The following is a 15,065-nucleotide window of genomic DNA, read 5'->3' as shown; positions in this document are numbered from 1 at the left end:
GCCATTTGTTAAAGTTCAGGGTGCTCCAGGAAGCTCTGTTTTTTTAAATTTGAAAAACCTGACTCTCTCAAAAATGCACTATTTGCCTTAAATCAGGACTCTTGTCACTGGTTTTTGAAAATACATTAGAGTAGCTTTGACTGAAAACTGATAAATGATCTATTGTCCTGTATTCTGCAGTCATCGAGTAAAAAGCATTGTTGGTTTTTTTTGGTTGAGCTGATAATCTCATTGCAGCAGGGAGTCATTTGTTCAACATGGAGAACCCCTTTTTGTTTGCATGTGGTGTTCACATAAAGCAATTTGGATGATTTTGGTGGTTGGCAACCCAATTGGTAAATAATGGCTATCAAGCTGGCATGTTTGACCATTACTATGATACCAGTTATAAGTCATTTCTAGGGTTGAGATCTTGAAGTAACTGCTGTGTTATAGGTGAAATTTGTGTAATTTGTGTTAAATTGGACATTTGTATATTTAAACACCATCATCTTTCTTCAGCCTCTGTCAAAGATTGCCTGAATAAAGCATGAGTCCCCTTAACCACTGCATCCTCTTCTTCATGGATCTATATCATAAATATAACTTTGTATTTGTATCTAGACTTTCCTGCAATTTCCAATCAGAATAAACTACAGTGCAAATTCATTTCAAAATAACTGTGCTAAACAAAACAGAAAGAAACAGAGTAGAGATATAATATAGCTGACAAACAATTTTTATAAGGTTTGCAAGGAAATAGTCTTCTTCATTTTCCATTTTCAAAATGGAACGAGAGGAATCCACATAAACCTCACTGGACATTCCAAAGTCATGGTTTCTAACTCTCCTCATCACCCAGGAGGCATGTTATTGGCTTAAGGAACTGTAGATTTATTGCCTTAACATGTCCATATGGTTTTTTCTTTTGCTTCAAAAAAGTCCTCCAAATGATAGTTAAACAAGAAAGCATCATCCAAATCTCACTCTTTTCTGCTGTCTTAGAAGCCATCTCTATCAGATGAAAAATGTTAAATTCCTTTGGCAATTACCTTTTATGTATTGGGAACATTTTATTTTTTGTACTTCTGTCGGCTATGGACCATAGCATGCGTTTTTGTTTTCATGGTCTGTCTAGTGCAAGTATGAACTCTTGTGTGGCATTTCATTTTCAGGGAGTAATTTCTGGTATGCAAGGAAGCGTGGTAAGTACTCTCAAAACAACTGAGGGCCCAATCCTATCCAACTTTCGAATGCCAGTGCAGTTGAAATGCAGCCTTGAGGAAAGGGAACAAATGTTCCCTAACTTGGAGGAGGCCTCCATGATTCCCTCCCCCCCCCAAAAAAATGCAGCACATACCGTACTCCATTGTCAGAGCTGCACCGGCACTGGAAAATTGGGTAGGATTTGGCCCTGAGTTTTCTAGCCAGCCGAGGTGGTGGCCAAAAGACCTCAAAACATTCATTGCTGGTGTCCAAAATTGTGATTTGTCCTTTTCTTTTGAGTTTCAGAGTTTGTTAGGTTTGCTTTCTAAGGCTGCCACCTCTTATTCTAGTTGTCCCAACTTTTAAAATTGAACAAGATCCTTGGGATTTCAGACTTGCACAGTTACGAGGCTTGCCCAAGCTCATCAAGAGAACAGGACACATCTTGCTAAAGGCATATAGCTTGAAGAGCCCTGACCTAATCCAAAACAGGAAGACTGCAAGTTCAAGAGGAAAAGCATTATAATGCCTTCTGTACATAAAAGTCCAAATATTTTATTGTGGCTTAGAAATGTCTGTCTGGCAAAGTCAAGGTCTATCTGGATCTGTTTAGGCAGATGTCTATAGGAACATTAACAGCTGGTCTGCTCAGAAAGTCAGACCCATTGAGTTCAGTGTGATTTACCTGTAGTTAAGTGTGTACATGATAGCAGCCTTGCTGTCTAACCTCACGCTGTTTATAGAATAGGCATGTGTAGAACTAGGTGTGTGTGTACCTTTAAAAAATCTTTTAGAAAGCAATGGCCTGATCTTCTTCCAGTTGCTTTTTCCATATTGTTCAGAGATGTTTTATTTTAAAAAGATGCATTCCTAATACTACCAAGTGTGCCGTTCACACTTGATGATTTGTGTGTGGTTTTTGTACTTGGGATATATATACATAAACAAGAATAAACAAGTGAAGTGAGAATTTGCCTTTAGGCTGGCAATAGCTGAAATTCCTTTCCAATCCTCATGACATATCTGGTCGGACTGCTGCTCCTTCTACTTGATTTATTTTCCATACCCATAATATGCAGCTTATAGAGCCAGGCTGCATTATGTCATGGCACTCTTTTGAGGACTGGATTCTCCTTCAGAGATTTATCTTGCTTTGTGCTGGGGAATAGGAACACTCTCCATGTATTTTATGATAATACAGATTTACCTTTTAGGGAATAACATTATTGAGCAAGATCTTCTCTAGCTGCTTTGCTATGTGGACTTTTCTTGCTTTCATAGGCTGCAATACGCTTAATCTGAGAAAAACGCCTGAGACACTTAGTTCTAATTCTAGTCCAGTGTAGCTCATGATTATATGAATGAAATAGGAAAGAGCCCATTATTCTGGATTAAAATTTGGAGTTTAATTGTTAATATTGAAGTTTTGATATAAAGTTGTGCTTTGCCAAAAAAAAATGCAGATTAAGCAAACAAAAACAAAATCCACCTCACCTTAAAGATCCAAAGAGACATGACCATTAGTGAAACTGTGGTGGCTTGGTTTGACTTCAGATGTTCATAAACCCACTTGGTTCCCACAGCCCAACATTCTTTGAAGGTTACCTTGTGGGTTTCCACAATGTTCTGTTTCATCCCCAATTTAATTTATATGGAGTTTCAGATGGGGGTGGGGTGGGGTGGAGGGAGTCTTGAAATATGGAGTGTGGAGTGTAACATCAATATGCTGATGGTCCAGCTGTGTGTTTCATTTTTAACATGCATGAAAGCAGCTGTGGCGGTTGCCTAGATGTGAGCTAACCAATCAAGCTGAATTCAGAAGAAACAATAGCCTGTGCATTCGTGGCTAGGTGGGTTTGCCTGTTGCAGCATAGCAATGTCAACCTGATGAATCAGGTTCATAGTCTGGGTGTAGTCCTGGATTTGGCATTGCTCCTGGATGCCAAGGTGTTAGCTGTGGTCAGGAGTGCCTTTTTATCAGCTCTGTCTAGTTAATTGGTTGTGCCCTTTCCTGGGAAAACAAAGGTATTCACTGAGTCATCCATGCTTTGGTTTCAGATCAGTTGATTGCAACTGATTCTTCAGGGGAGATGCCTTCTAAAACAGCCTGGAAGTTAGAAGCCCTGTAGAAATTGTCATACGTTTTATTGGGAGTCTGTGGTTTGTGGACAGTCCAGAGCATTCTCTGGGGAAGCACCATAGTTTGAAAATCATTCCAAGGAGCAATGCTATGCCAGGTTAATGTGGGTTCTGGGCAAAGTTGTGCAGTGGGACTCCCATGGTGTGCCCTACCCAGCCCGTGATGCTTTTGCTTTCTCCAGTACTAAGGGTTTGGGGTCAACCTGGCCAGGCAGGCCCTCTGGACTTGAACCCTAACCAGTGCCTGACTAGCCACTATATTGGGCAGAAGTATGTCTGCACTGGACCTATAAGTGGTCTTCTTTCAAACATAAACTTTTGCAAAGGTAATTCAAGCTCACTGATTTGGTTCTCTTGTGTTTTTCTTTGTAAATCAATGTGTAACTAAATTTTTAATTTGAACTTTGATTCTTTTTGTAGTTGTATCATCCTTAATATATCATCAGTTTCATGAAAACAACTGTTGGCTTTATAAAGGGTTTTTCATATATATGTTTGGCCATCAGTTCACTGTTAGTCTCACGAAAGCATAATAAAAACTTTACGATGGGGGGAAAATGTATGCAAACCTTTTGGGAATGATTTCATGCTTGGTTATTTTTGCCTTATCCTATTACTATTTGTTTATTCTGCAAGCAAGCTTTACGCAGTCAGAGATAATTACGTATAGAAATAGTTCAACTTGAAAAATTGCAGTCTTGGAAAGTGGATATAAATGGATGCAACATAGAATTGGGTCCAAAGGTGCCCTTCTGCGTGTGGAAAAGATCTTGGGCATGCAGGTCCATTTCTGCTGATCTCCCTTCTTCCCCCATTTTGCACACTGTTCCTGAAGTGGGTCTCAATTTGTTTTTTTGAGAGTGTAGGAGACTGCAGCATGCAGGGTGGGGCAAGAAAGTCTATTCTGCAAGTCAAAGACTACTTGCATTACTTTGGATACAAGCCATGATATCCTGTTAGTTTCTGCTTGATAATAGTACTTTTAATAATTCTGTTTTGAGAAGCATTTACCATGTGCCCTGAGAAGGTGGTGGTATTTGGATCTTTAAGTTCAACTGCAGAGTTAGAAAGCGTAAACAGAAGAGCCAACTTAACCCATGTTGACAGGAAAGAATACATTCCATGGTTCTGTGCTGATACTGATACTTGTATCAATTGTTGTTCCATTTTGAAAATTGGAAATGAAGGTTGGGATGTGTGTAATGCATTAGAAGTTGTGTACACTTTGGATATTTCAATCCAGCACTTTGGATATTTCAATCATTTTAGGATTTTTTTGTTCTGCAGTTGGAATCCAAGGATGTAGGGCTAGCTTGCCTTCACTCTAAAAAGCTTGACACTTGTGCTCAAATTTATTCCCTTGCTCTTAGATGCTTGAAGGATTAGTGTCATCCCAGAATATATGCATATTGGATTGATATGTAAAGCAATAATTCGTAAAACATAACACTACTGAGTTACCCTCTCTCTTCTTTATTTCAGGAAAAGAGGGATAGAAGTCATACAGGTGAGTACAACTGATGTATTTGCTGTTTTTTGTTTCTAAATCCAGCCTCATTTTTTTAGTTGACTGTTCAGTGTCTAAGAATTTGCTGAAAAGCTGTAGACTAGAGCATCACTCTTAATTTATGGTGTTTGGTTTCACTTGCTAATACTGGTAACAGTTGAGCAATACGGGGGGCGCTGTATCTACGGATCCTGTATCTGCAGATTCATTTATCCGCAGATTGGGTCTGGGCCCCCCAGCGTGCATATCCCAGTGCACATCCCCTCCGGAGGAAACTTGAGCTCAGCAGAGGACATGGATGTCTGTCCCTGGCCTCTGCCGAGCTCAGACTGAGCTCTGAAGCTAAAAACATGTGACTTCTGGTTTCACGAGGAAACGTTTTTAATGCCTTATAAGACATTGGGAGCCTGGGGACGCCCTGGAAGCCCACCAAAACAGCTTATATAGTTAGCCCACAGCTTTCATGCAATGGCTGTTAATCAGCCCTAAGGTATGTGGGTTGGAATTGTCAACACAGAAAAATGGAGTTTTGTGGCCGTGTTCCTACCCCTCCCCTTTTTCCTGATGCCCCATTTCTCTGTCTGTATCTGAGTATCCCTATCCAGTAATTATAATAATAACAACTAGGTATTTATATACAGCCTTTCTGGTCATCGGATTACTCCTGACTTTATTCAATGTGGTTTACATAGGCAGGCATTTCTAAATCCCTCAAGGGGATTTTTACAATCATAGAGGTTCTCTCTTTCAAGAACCAACAACATTTCAGAATGGATCTTCCTGGTTTGGTCTCACTTCTGGCCTCCCACGCAGGCTGACAAGCAGCTCCATCGCTCACATGGAGGGCAGCCAAGACGCTTCTTGCTCACACCAAGAGAAGGTGGAATCACTCAGCTGGGCGTGTCAGCTGCTTCAAGATCTCCCCGCTCTCAGCTGTTCAGGGAGCTGTGGGTGTCCTCGAACTGATGACCTTCTGATGTAATCTTAGGGCTAAGGGAGGCTCTAGCTTCTAGACCAGACCTCCTGCCCTCCAGTAGAATTCTACCTCCAGTAGAATGTGTACTGAAGATATGGTACAGGCAATCATTAATGATACGTGACTTTGCATTCTGTAAGGAAATGGGACTCTTCCTATGCATTTCTAATGAAATATTTGTTGATGTATTGCCTTTTAAATCCATGCTGGAACACAGCTGTGTTCTGGAGAAAGAGAAAGGTTAGAGGAAATACCAGAAAGCTGAATTTTCTTCTCCTTTATACTTCAGCTATTGTCCTGTTGGCATGTGTGTTGGATTGCTTAAAATGTGTTGGATTGCTTAAAACCACACTTGAAATATGCAAACCAATAGAAGTTTTATATAGAAAACATTTTTATAGTGGTTTTGGAGGATTCCACAAGACTGTAACGTGGCGCATTCTGCTGGACATTGAAATGCAGTCAGGCAGTCTCTAAGCAGAATTGCATTCTCGGCTAGCACCTCGTTAGCAGGATTCCATCCCACCCTTTTGCCATTCAGGAATCACAATGGTCACCAAGTATTATTGTAGCTTCGTCCATTTGTAATACAGCACAGAGATGTACAAAAAGGAAAACACCTGATCGCTAGCTTACTTTAAATTGTAATATCATGATTGGCAAAATTATCTGGAGAGTTTGTGGGTTAGGGAAAAATCTTACTTAAAAAGAAAAGTTTGGACCCATGATAAGCCCACCCCACCCCAAAAATATTTACTTCATTGATATATGGAGAACTTACTTCGTATTTTAGAGGTTAAAGCTTTTCTTTTAAGAAGGAAAAGAGGACAATAAGCTCCTTCAGCCACCTCTCCTCCCTTGTACCAGATGAGACACCTCTCCTCCCTTGTACCAGATGAGATGGAAAGTTTCCAGTTTTCACTTTTTAACTGACCCCTGTTCATCCGAATTCGGAGAATTTTGATTTATGAACAAATCAGGATATCAAATCACAGTTTGACCCATGTTTGTTTTTTCACTGACCACAGTTTCCTGAGTTTCAATATAACAGAACTGTGGTTAAGCCAAAAGTAGAAGCTTTCTTCTTGCACATGAAAGGAGGTCAGGGAGGGGGCATGCACAAGTTTGTGGTTAAGATAGATTGCCTCACAGTAATCTAAGCCATTGGTTCCCAAACTGTGGCTCGGGACCCACTGGTGGGTTGCAACCTGATTTTTGGTGGATTGCTAAAGGGTGATGGAAAACTCAGATAACTCTCAAGCCCTGAAGCTATTAAAAAATCAGATGCTGTAGCTACTGATTACCCTGCAAAGAGCTCAGTTTCTGCAGCTTGCAAGCTTGTTTGTTGGCAACCTTCAGTCTCGAAAGACAATGGTTACGCGCTCTGAATGGTGGTTCTGGAACAGCGTCTAGTGTGACTGAAAAGGCCAATTCAGGAGTGACAATCCCTTCCACACTGGGAGCAAGTGCATTCTGTCCCTGGTCTGTCTCCCTGGCTATGGGCCTTCCTTCTTTGCCTCTTAGCCTCAGACTGTTGGCCAAGTGTCTCTTCAAACTGCAAAAGGCCATGCTGCACAGCCTGCCTCCAAGCGGGCTGCTCAGAGGCCAGGGTTTCCCACTTGTTGAGGTCCACTCCTAAGGCCTCTTGCAGATGTCCTTGTATCGCAGCTGTGGTCTACCTGTAGGGCGCTTTCCTTGCACGAGTTCTCCATAGAGGAGATCCTTTGGGATCCGGCCATCATCCATTCTCACGGCATGACCGAGCCAACACAGGCATCTCTGTTTCAGCAGAGCATGCTCACTAAATATAGGGAGGTAAATGTTTGTTTGTTAACTTATAAATTTCTTTCTGAATCTCCTTTTTTTAAAAGTCTGGTAAGCCTAGGTGGAACCTGATAAAGTGTTTTTTTTAAAAATGTGCTCGGTGCTAAGTTTGGGAACCACTGATCTAAGCCACAGTTTAGTTGGTGGTCTGACCTAGAGCTTACATTTGGTATATTCCTAGTTTATTGGTATATTGTATTTAGATAACAAAATTCATAATATTTTACCACAGTTTAGTGCGAACCTGCATGGTATGCATCCCAAATGTTTATCTCTTGAACCATATTCTCTTGCTGACCTTGCTTTAACCAGTAGCCTTCTGGTGTGTTCTGTCTCTGATGCATTCCCTGCTGTGATCTGTGTGTACGGTTCTCCATTCTGTACGCAACTTTGGCCAATTAAGCTTAAGCTATTTTATCTTAAAAGTATGACATCTGCATAGTTCAATTGTAGTGTGGAATTTAAAAAAAAATTGGCTATTGCTAGCACTCTGCTGTGCTGAATATTTGCCGGCTTGTTTGTGCCAAAGATTTATTTTCATGGTGTAGCAAAGTCTCATAAATCTTACTAAGTTTGTGACCTGAAACTGTTGGCAGTGCTTGAGGATGTCACTGCTTCATTGCTGAACCAGGCTGTGTGTGCTAGAGGTGGGGGAACACTGAAGGTAAATCTACTAAGAGACGAGTTATATTCTTTCACACCAGTTTATTCCTGAAAATCAGCAACTTCTTTGTTGTAGCTGGGGAACTCCGTTTGGTTGTCTTACACTGTGAAGAAAGATTGAGTTCCAGTTTGCAATATGAATTAGCTGGAAAGGAATGAACTGCAGGAAGCATATTTGTGTTAAGTAGTAGGATGCTTGGATTTTTTTTGTTCTTTATTTTTCTTCCAGGCATGGTGTGAGATGAACCAAATTTTGTGGAAATCTATTCATATCACTGACAGTAATCATCGTTTTGTAATGTAAAATACACAGCTTCCAAAGGGGTGGCCTAGAATCTTGTGGCATCTTAAAGCCTAGCAAATTTGTTGCAAAAATTTGTTAGCCTATTAAGTAAAATACTCTTAAGGCATAAAAATGCACAAATTTCACTCTGCTTGTATTTCTTTATTTTTTTTACTTTAAACGAGGCTACTGTATAGCCTCGTCATGCTTGGATATGTAGCATTTAGATGCTAGCAGAGTTAAGTTTTTAAAAAAGAGAACTTGCAGCGCATCACAACTCCCGCATTCAACAGATTGTGATAGGATTCTGTCTTACTCCCTCTTCCACTAATCTGTGCACACACCTCTCATATCCCCCATCTAACCCTTCCTTATTCGTGTTCCAAATTCAAGCAGTTCTTCAGATAAAAGGATGGCTGTGTGGAGAATGGCATGGACAGATCTCCGTCCTACACATGTGCACGTAAGCATGGCAAAGAGAGAAAATAGGGTTGTGCCAAACCTTATTGGATTCCTATATGGATAGTGATCCTGATGAGTCGGTTGAAGGGTGCCAGGGAGAAGATTCTAAGAAGTTGTGTGAAAGAATTCTGTAAAAGTCAATTGCACGTCTCTTGTGAGTTCAGGCAAATTCAAGGAGTTGCTTACCACCTTTTAGAGGTGTTTCAAAATGGTGGTGTTTACTTTACTCAGAAGTAAGCCCATTCAGTAAGACTTTGACTGTAATCCTATCTTACTCACCAGAAACAAACACTTCTATCTATTTGGCATAGAAACAAGGGCATAGCCAGAAGTATGTGCATTCTCTTATGTAAAAAGTCAAACTCTTACACCAAGATAATTCATGTTCTGCAGCAAGAGAAGTTAGATTGTGCAATCTGTATTCAGTTGTATAGGGCACATAATTTATATATAGTAATAGAGGCCCAGCAGAGGTGTATACCGCAAAGAAAGAAGGGTTCCACTAAATCCAGGAGGGTGCCCGCATGGCTAACTAGCCAAGTTAGAGAGGCTGTGAAGGGCAAGGAAGCTTCCTTCCGTAAATGGAAGTCTTGCCCTAATGAGGAGAATAAAAAGGAACATAAACTGTGGCAAAAGAAATGTAAGAAGGTGATACTGGAGGCCAAGCAAGACTATGAGGAACGCATGGCCGGCAACATTAAGGGGAATAATAAAAGCTTCCTCAAATATGTTAGAAGCAGGAAACCCGCCAGAGAAGCGGTTGGCCCTCTGGATGGTGAGGGAGGGAAAGGGGAGATAAAAGGAGACTTAGAGATGGCAGAGAAATTAAATGAGTTCTTTGCATCTGTCTTCACGGCAGAAGACCACAGGCAGATACCGCTGCCCGAACGGCCCCTCCTAACCGAGGAGTTAAGTCAGATAGAGGTTAAAAGAGAAGATGTTTCAGACCTCATTGATAAATTAAAGATCAATAAGTCACCGGGCCCTGATGGCATCCACCCAAGGGTTATTAAGGAATTGAAGAATGAAGTTGCAGATCTCTTGACTAAGGTATGCAACTTGTCCCTCAAAACGGCCATGGTGCCAGAAGATTGGAGGATAGCAAATGTCACACCTATTTTTAAAAAGGGAAAGAGGGGGGACCCGGGAAACTATAGGCCGGTCAGCCTAACATCCATACCGGGTAAGATGGTGGAATGCCTCATCAAAGATAGGATCTCAAAACACATAGACGAACAGGCCTTGCTGAGGGAGAGTCAGCATGGCTTCTGTAAGGGTAAGTCTTGCCTCACGAACCTTATAGAATTCTTTGAAAAGGTCAACAGGCATGTGGATGCGGGAGAACCCGTGGACATTATATATCTGGACTTTCAGAAGGCGTTTGACACGGTCCCTCACCAAAGGCTACTGAAAAAACTCCACAGTCAGGGAATTAGAGGACAGGTCCTCTCATGGATTGAGAACTGGTTGGAGGCCAGGAAGCAGAGAGTGGGTGTCAATGGGCAATTTTCACAATGGAGAGAGGTGAAAAGCGGTGTGCCCCAAGGATCTGTCCTGGGACCGGTGCTTTTCAACCTCTTCATAGATGACCTGGAGACAGGGTTGAGCAGTGAGGTGGCTAAGTTTGCAGACGACACCAAACTTTTCCGAGTGGTAAAGACCAGAAGTGATTGTGAGGAACTCCAGAAGGATCTCTCCAGACTGGCAGAATGGGCAGCAAAATGGCAGATGCGCTTCAATGTCAGTAAGTGTAAAGTCATGCACATTGGGGCAAAAAATCAAAACTTTAGATATAGGCTGATGGGTTCTGAGCTGTCTGTGACAGATCAGGAGAAAGATCTTGGGGTGGTGGTGGACAGGTCGATGAAAGTGTCGACCCAATGTGCGGCGGCAGTGAAGAAGGCCAATTCTATGCTTGGGATCATTAGGAAGGGTATTGAGAACAAAACGGTTAGTATTACAATGCCATTGTACAAATCGATGGTAAGGCCACACCTGGAGTATTGTGTCCAGTTCTGGTCGCCGCATCTCAAAAAAGACATAGTGGAAATGGAAAAGGTGCAAAAGAGAGCGACTAAGATGATTACGGGGCTGGGGCACCTTCCTTATGAGGAAAGGCTACGGCGTTTGGGCCTCTTCAGCCTAGAAAAGAGACGCTTGAGGGGGGACATGATTGAGACATACAAAATTATGCAGGGAATGGACAGAGTGGATAGGGAGATGCTCTTTACACTCTCACATAATACCAGAACCAGGGGACATCCACTAAAATTGAGTGTTGGGGGTTAGGACAGACAGAAGAAAATATTTCTTTACTCAGCGTGTGGTCGGTCTGTGGAACTCATTGCCACAGGATGTGGTGCTGGCGTCTAGCCTAGACGCCTTTAAAAAGGGATTGGACAAGTTTCTGAAGGAAAAATCCATTATGGGGTACAAGCCATGATGTGTATGCGCAACCTCCTGATTTTAGAAATGGGTTATGTCAGAATGCCAGATGCAAGGGAGGGCACCAGGATGAGGTCTCTTGTTATCTGGTGTGCTCCCTGGGGCATTTGGTGGGCCGCTGTGAGATACAGGAAGCTGGACTAGATGGGCCTGTGGCCTGATCCAGAGGGGCTGTTCTTATGTTCTTATCTTTCATTTGTGATGATTTGCCCTTTGTATATTTTGTTGGGCTTTGTTTGCCATCAAGAGGACTGTGCAAAATGCTGAAGTCCTTCCCCTCCAATGACTCCCAAAAATTTTGCTCAGTTGCGTTGTGTGATTTCATATGACGCAACTGCTACACTTTCTAGCACTGCCCTTGTGATTCTTATTGCAGCCTAGCCTGCTTAGCTACTGGATGACTATGGGGAAATAATGTGAGGAGGTTTTGGGGTGGAGCCTGTTCATTTCATTAAGCCCCTCCTAGCTTTCTGTCTATTTGAGCACTACATAATGGCTTTTAAAAGAGTTGGTTCAGATGTCATTGACTAGCCACTCACTGAGTGTTTACGAAGAAGTGCATGTGATTCTTCCCCTCCCCTTAGTGCACCTTTCTGCCCTACATACTTCTGTGGGGGGATGCATGTGTCCTTGCTCTTTTCAGCACATTGGGTAAGTATGTGAAACAGTACTGTCTGAACTGCACCACTTAAGTAATTAGACCTTGTGCAGTGTTTGAATTATTGGGGGGGGGGGAAGGGAAGGTAGAAGGCCTAAACCAGTGTTTCTCAACCTGTGGTACTCGTACCATCTGTGGTACCTGAAGTGGTATCTGGTAGTACTTGCAGGACTCCCAGACCCCCACTGCCTCGCTGCAAGACCAGCAATGCAACGTGACAAGCAGCAGTAGGTGCCTCGGATTGGACAGCAGAGCGCCAGCATGCACTTTTTGTGCACTCGAAAAAGCCCTCTTGTCCACCCTGAGCCACTTACCAGTGTTGGTTGCGTTGCGTCTGGCCTCCTAGTTCGGAAGTAACTGGTAATGACTTACTTTCCAGCACCGGTGCAGCCAGCATCAGTGAAGCCCTGATGTAAGGGAACAAATGTTCCCATACTTTGAGGAGGCCTCTGTGACTGCCTCCCCACCACAAGACGCAGCACATACTCCATTGGCACAGCTGCACAGGAAAACTGGATAAGATTTGGCCTGTAATCACCAGTTACTTCCAGTGGTATTTCCCATATGTGGACCGTGCGAAGTGATACAGTGGGGGACAGATGTTGAGGAACGCTGGCCTAAATGAAAGCGTGTATCCATAGAACCTTGGGAGCATAGCCCTTAGGTTTGATTTACCATTCATTTGCCTCCTGTACCATCATCCTCAAATTTTAACAATGGTGTGGGATTGCAGATGCACTGGGATCAAGGCTTTAATGGAACTAAGGGAAGCAAAACAGCTGGTGCATCCCTATGTGACATTAAGAAATCTCTTCAGGTTGAGCCTTTTGAGGCACGTATACTGTCTTCAGCCCCCACAAGGCCCTAAGGTCAGAACTGCAATGCCCAAGCAAAATGTACCCTTTTATTTGAGCTGCTGGCACGCAAATGAAAATAAACACTCTTTCCCCACTTCTAGGGAACCAGCTCTCCAACATCATTCAAACATTGCTTGTCTTGGAGGGCTTCCAACTGAGTCTCTATGTATATGTTATTGGATATGTATTTTATAAGCTCCCTTTCCTTGGATATATTCTGCTGTTCCTTGCTTATTCCAATTTTTCATGCGAAAATAAACCACTCAACATCTCGGGAAAACTGCCGTTGCCTGGCAACAATTGGTGCAAACTGTTTTAGTCCATATTTTACTTTGACTGAAGATAAACTTGTTGGGTTTTTTGTAACTTTCTGATGAATCCAGCTGTTTTAAAGGGATAGTTTCTCTTAAAGCAGTAATTTTAAAGAATATCAATATGCACACTAAACTCACTAAAAAAAAATGAATTTCTTTTCCTTTACAAATGTTGAACTACATTGAACTATGCTAACACATCCTAGGTGGTGCTGCCCTTGAAAAGTGACTGGAATGCAGTAGTTTAGAGCTTATGACTGACTCCTGTTCTGTGCACCAGCTTTGATTTATTTTGCTATAGTTGGCAACCTTCAGTCTCGAAAGACTATGGTATCGCGCTCTGAAAGGTGGTTCTGGAACAGCGTCTAGTGTGGCTGAAAAGGCCGATTCGGGAGTGACAATCCCTTCCACACTGGGAGCAAGTGCAGTCTGTCCCTGGCCTGTCTCCCTGGCTATGGGCCTTCCTTCTTTGCCTCTTTGCTTCAGACTGTTGGCCAAGTGTCTCTTCAAACTGGGAAAGGCCATGCTGCACAGCCTGCCTCCAAGCTGGCCGCTCAGAGGACAGGGTTTCCCACTTGTTGAGGTCCACTCCTAAGGCCTTCAGATCCCTCTTGCAGATGTCCTTGTATCGCAGCTGTGGTCTACCTGTAGGGCGCTTTCCTTGCATGAGTTCTCCATAGAGGAGATCCTTTGGGATCTGGCCATCATCCATTCTCACAACATGACTGAGCCAACGCAGGCGTCTCTGTTTCAGTAGTGCATACATGCTAGGGATTCCAGCATGTTCCAGGACTGTGTTGTTTTGCTATATCCAGTCATAATTCAAGGACCCACCTAGTGGGTCCCGACCCACAGATTGAGAAACACTGATTTAAGGTGTTATCTGAAGGACTGCCTCCTCCCACATGAAACTGCTACAGTCAACAACTGGGGCCCTACTCTGCATTCCTTTTCTATTGCATGTTTGTTTGCCAGGGTTGTGTAACGGGGTCTCCTCTGTAATGGCACCCCACCTATGGGGTAGAGAAGTCCATGAGGCTTGTATAACCTCTCTCTAGTGGGGGAGGTTGGGGATCTCCCTCCCCATTTATATTTGTATCTGTAAGCCTGTCATCCCTAGAGTAGTCATAGTTGATTATTGTAATACAAGTACTTGTGTTTAATATGATTGGTATGATTTTTATTTTGAAACTTTTTGCTGGTTTGAGCCATCTAAGGAGGACTTCATTAAGGACTGAAAACTGTGACCTAGGTAAATAAGGGGAATCAAACAGTTGGGAAATCTAGGAGTTCCTATTTGTGAAAGGTTGTGGAAGTTTCTTGAACCCAAAATGGCAAATGTTGTGGTCACAAGTTGATGAGTTGTCTTGGTGACTGTGATAAACTGGGTTTATCAGATGATTGTAGCTGTTGATTCTTTGTGGATAATTTTGGATTGTGTGCTGCTTATGGAATGGGCCAAAACAGATTGGGATCTTGGACAGCTCGATGAAAGTATCTACCCAATGTGCGGCGGTGGTGAAGACGGCTAATTTTATGCTGGGGATCATTAGAAAAGGTATTGAGAATAAGACAGCTAATATTATAATGCTGTTGTACAAATTGATGGTAAGGCCGTACCACATCTCAGAAAGGACATAGTGGAAATGAAAATGGTGCAGAAGAGATCAACCAAAATGATTACTGGGCTGGGGCACCTTCCTTATGAGGAAAGGCTACAGCGTTTGGGCCTCTTCAGTCTAGAAAAGAAGC

General features: G+C 42.6%; 1 protein-coding gene across 1 annotated transcript in view; it reads left to right on the top strand.

Moving 5' to 3' along the window:
- The window catches only part of ITPK1 (inositol-tetrakisphosphate 1-kinase), a 128,965-nt gene that overhangs the window by 34,936 nt on the left and 78,964 nt on the right, over positions 1–15,065 (top strand). The window contains exon 2 of the mRNA XM_066612185.1: positions 4,807–4,831. Within this exon, the coding sequence (XP_066468282.1) occupies positions 4,807–4,831 (25 nt within the window). The remainder of the gene's footprint in view (positions 1–4,806; positions 4,832–15,065) is intronic.

This window comes from Tiliqua scincoides, chromosome 1, assembly GCF_035046505.1.
Source record: "Tiliqua scincoides isolate rTilSci1 chromosome 1, rTilSci1.hap2, whole genome shotgun sequence".
In the NCBI taxonomy this organism is placed as follows: Eukaryota; Metazoa; Chordata; class Lepidosauria; order Squamata; family Scincidae; genus Tiliqua; species Tiliqua scincoides.
The sequence above is the reverse complement of the archived record's forward strand: the minus strand, read 5'-3'. Positions and strand labels throughout refer to the sequence as shown.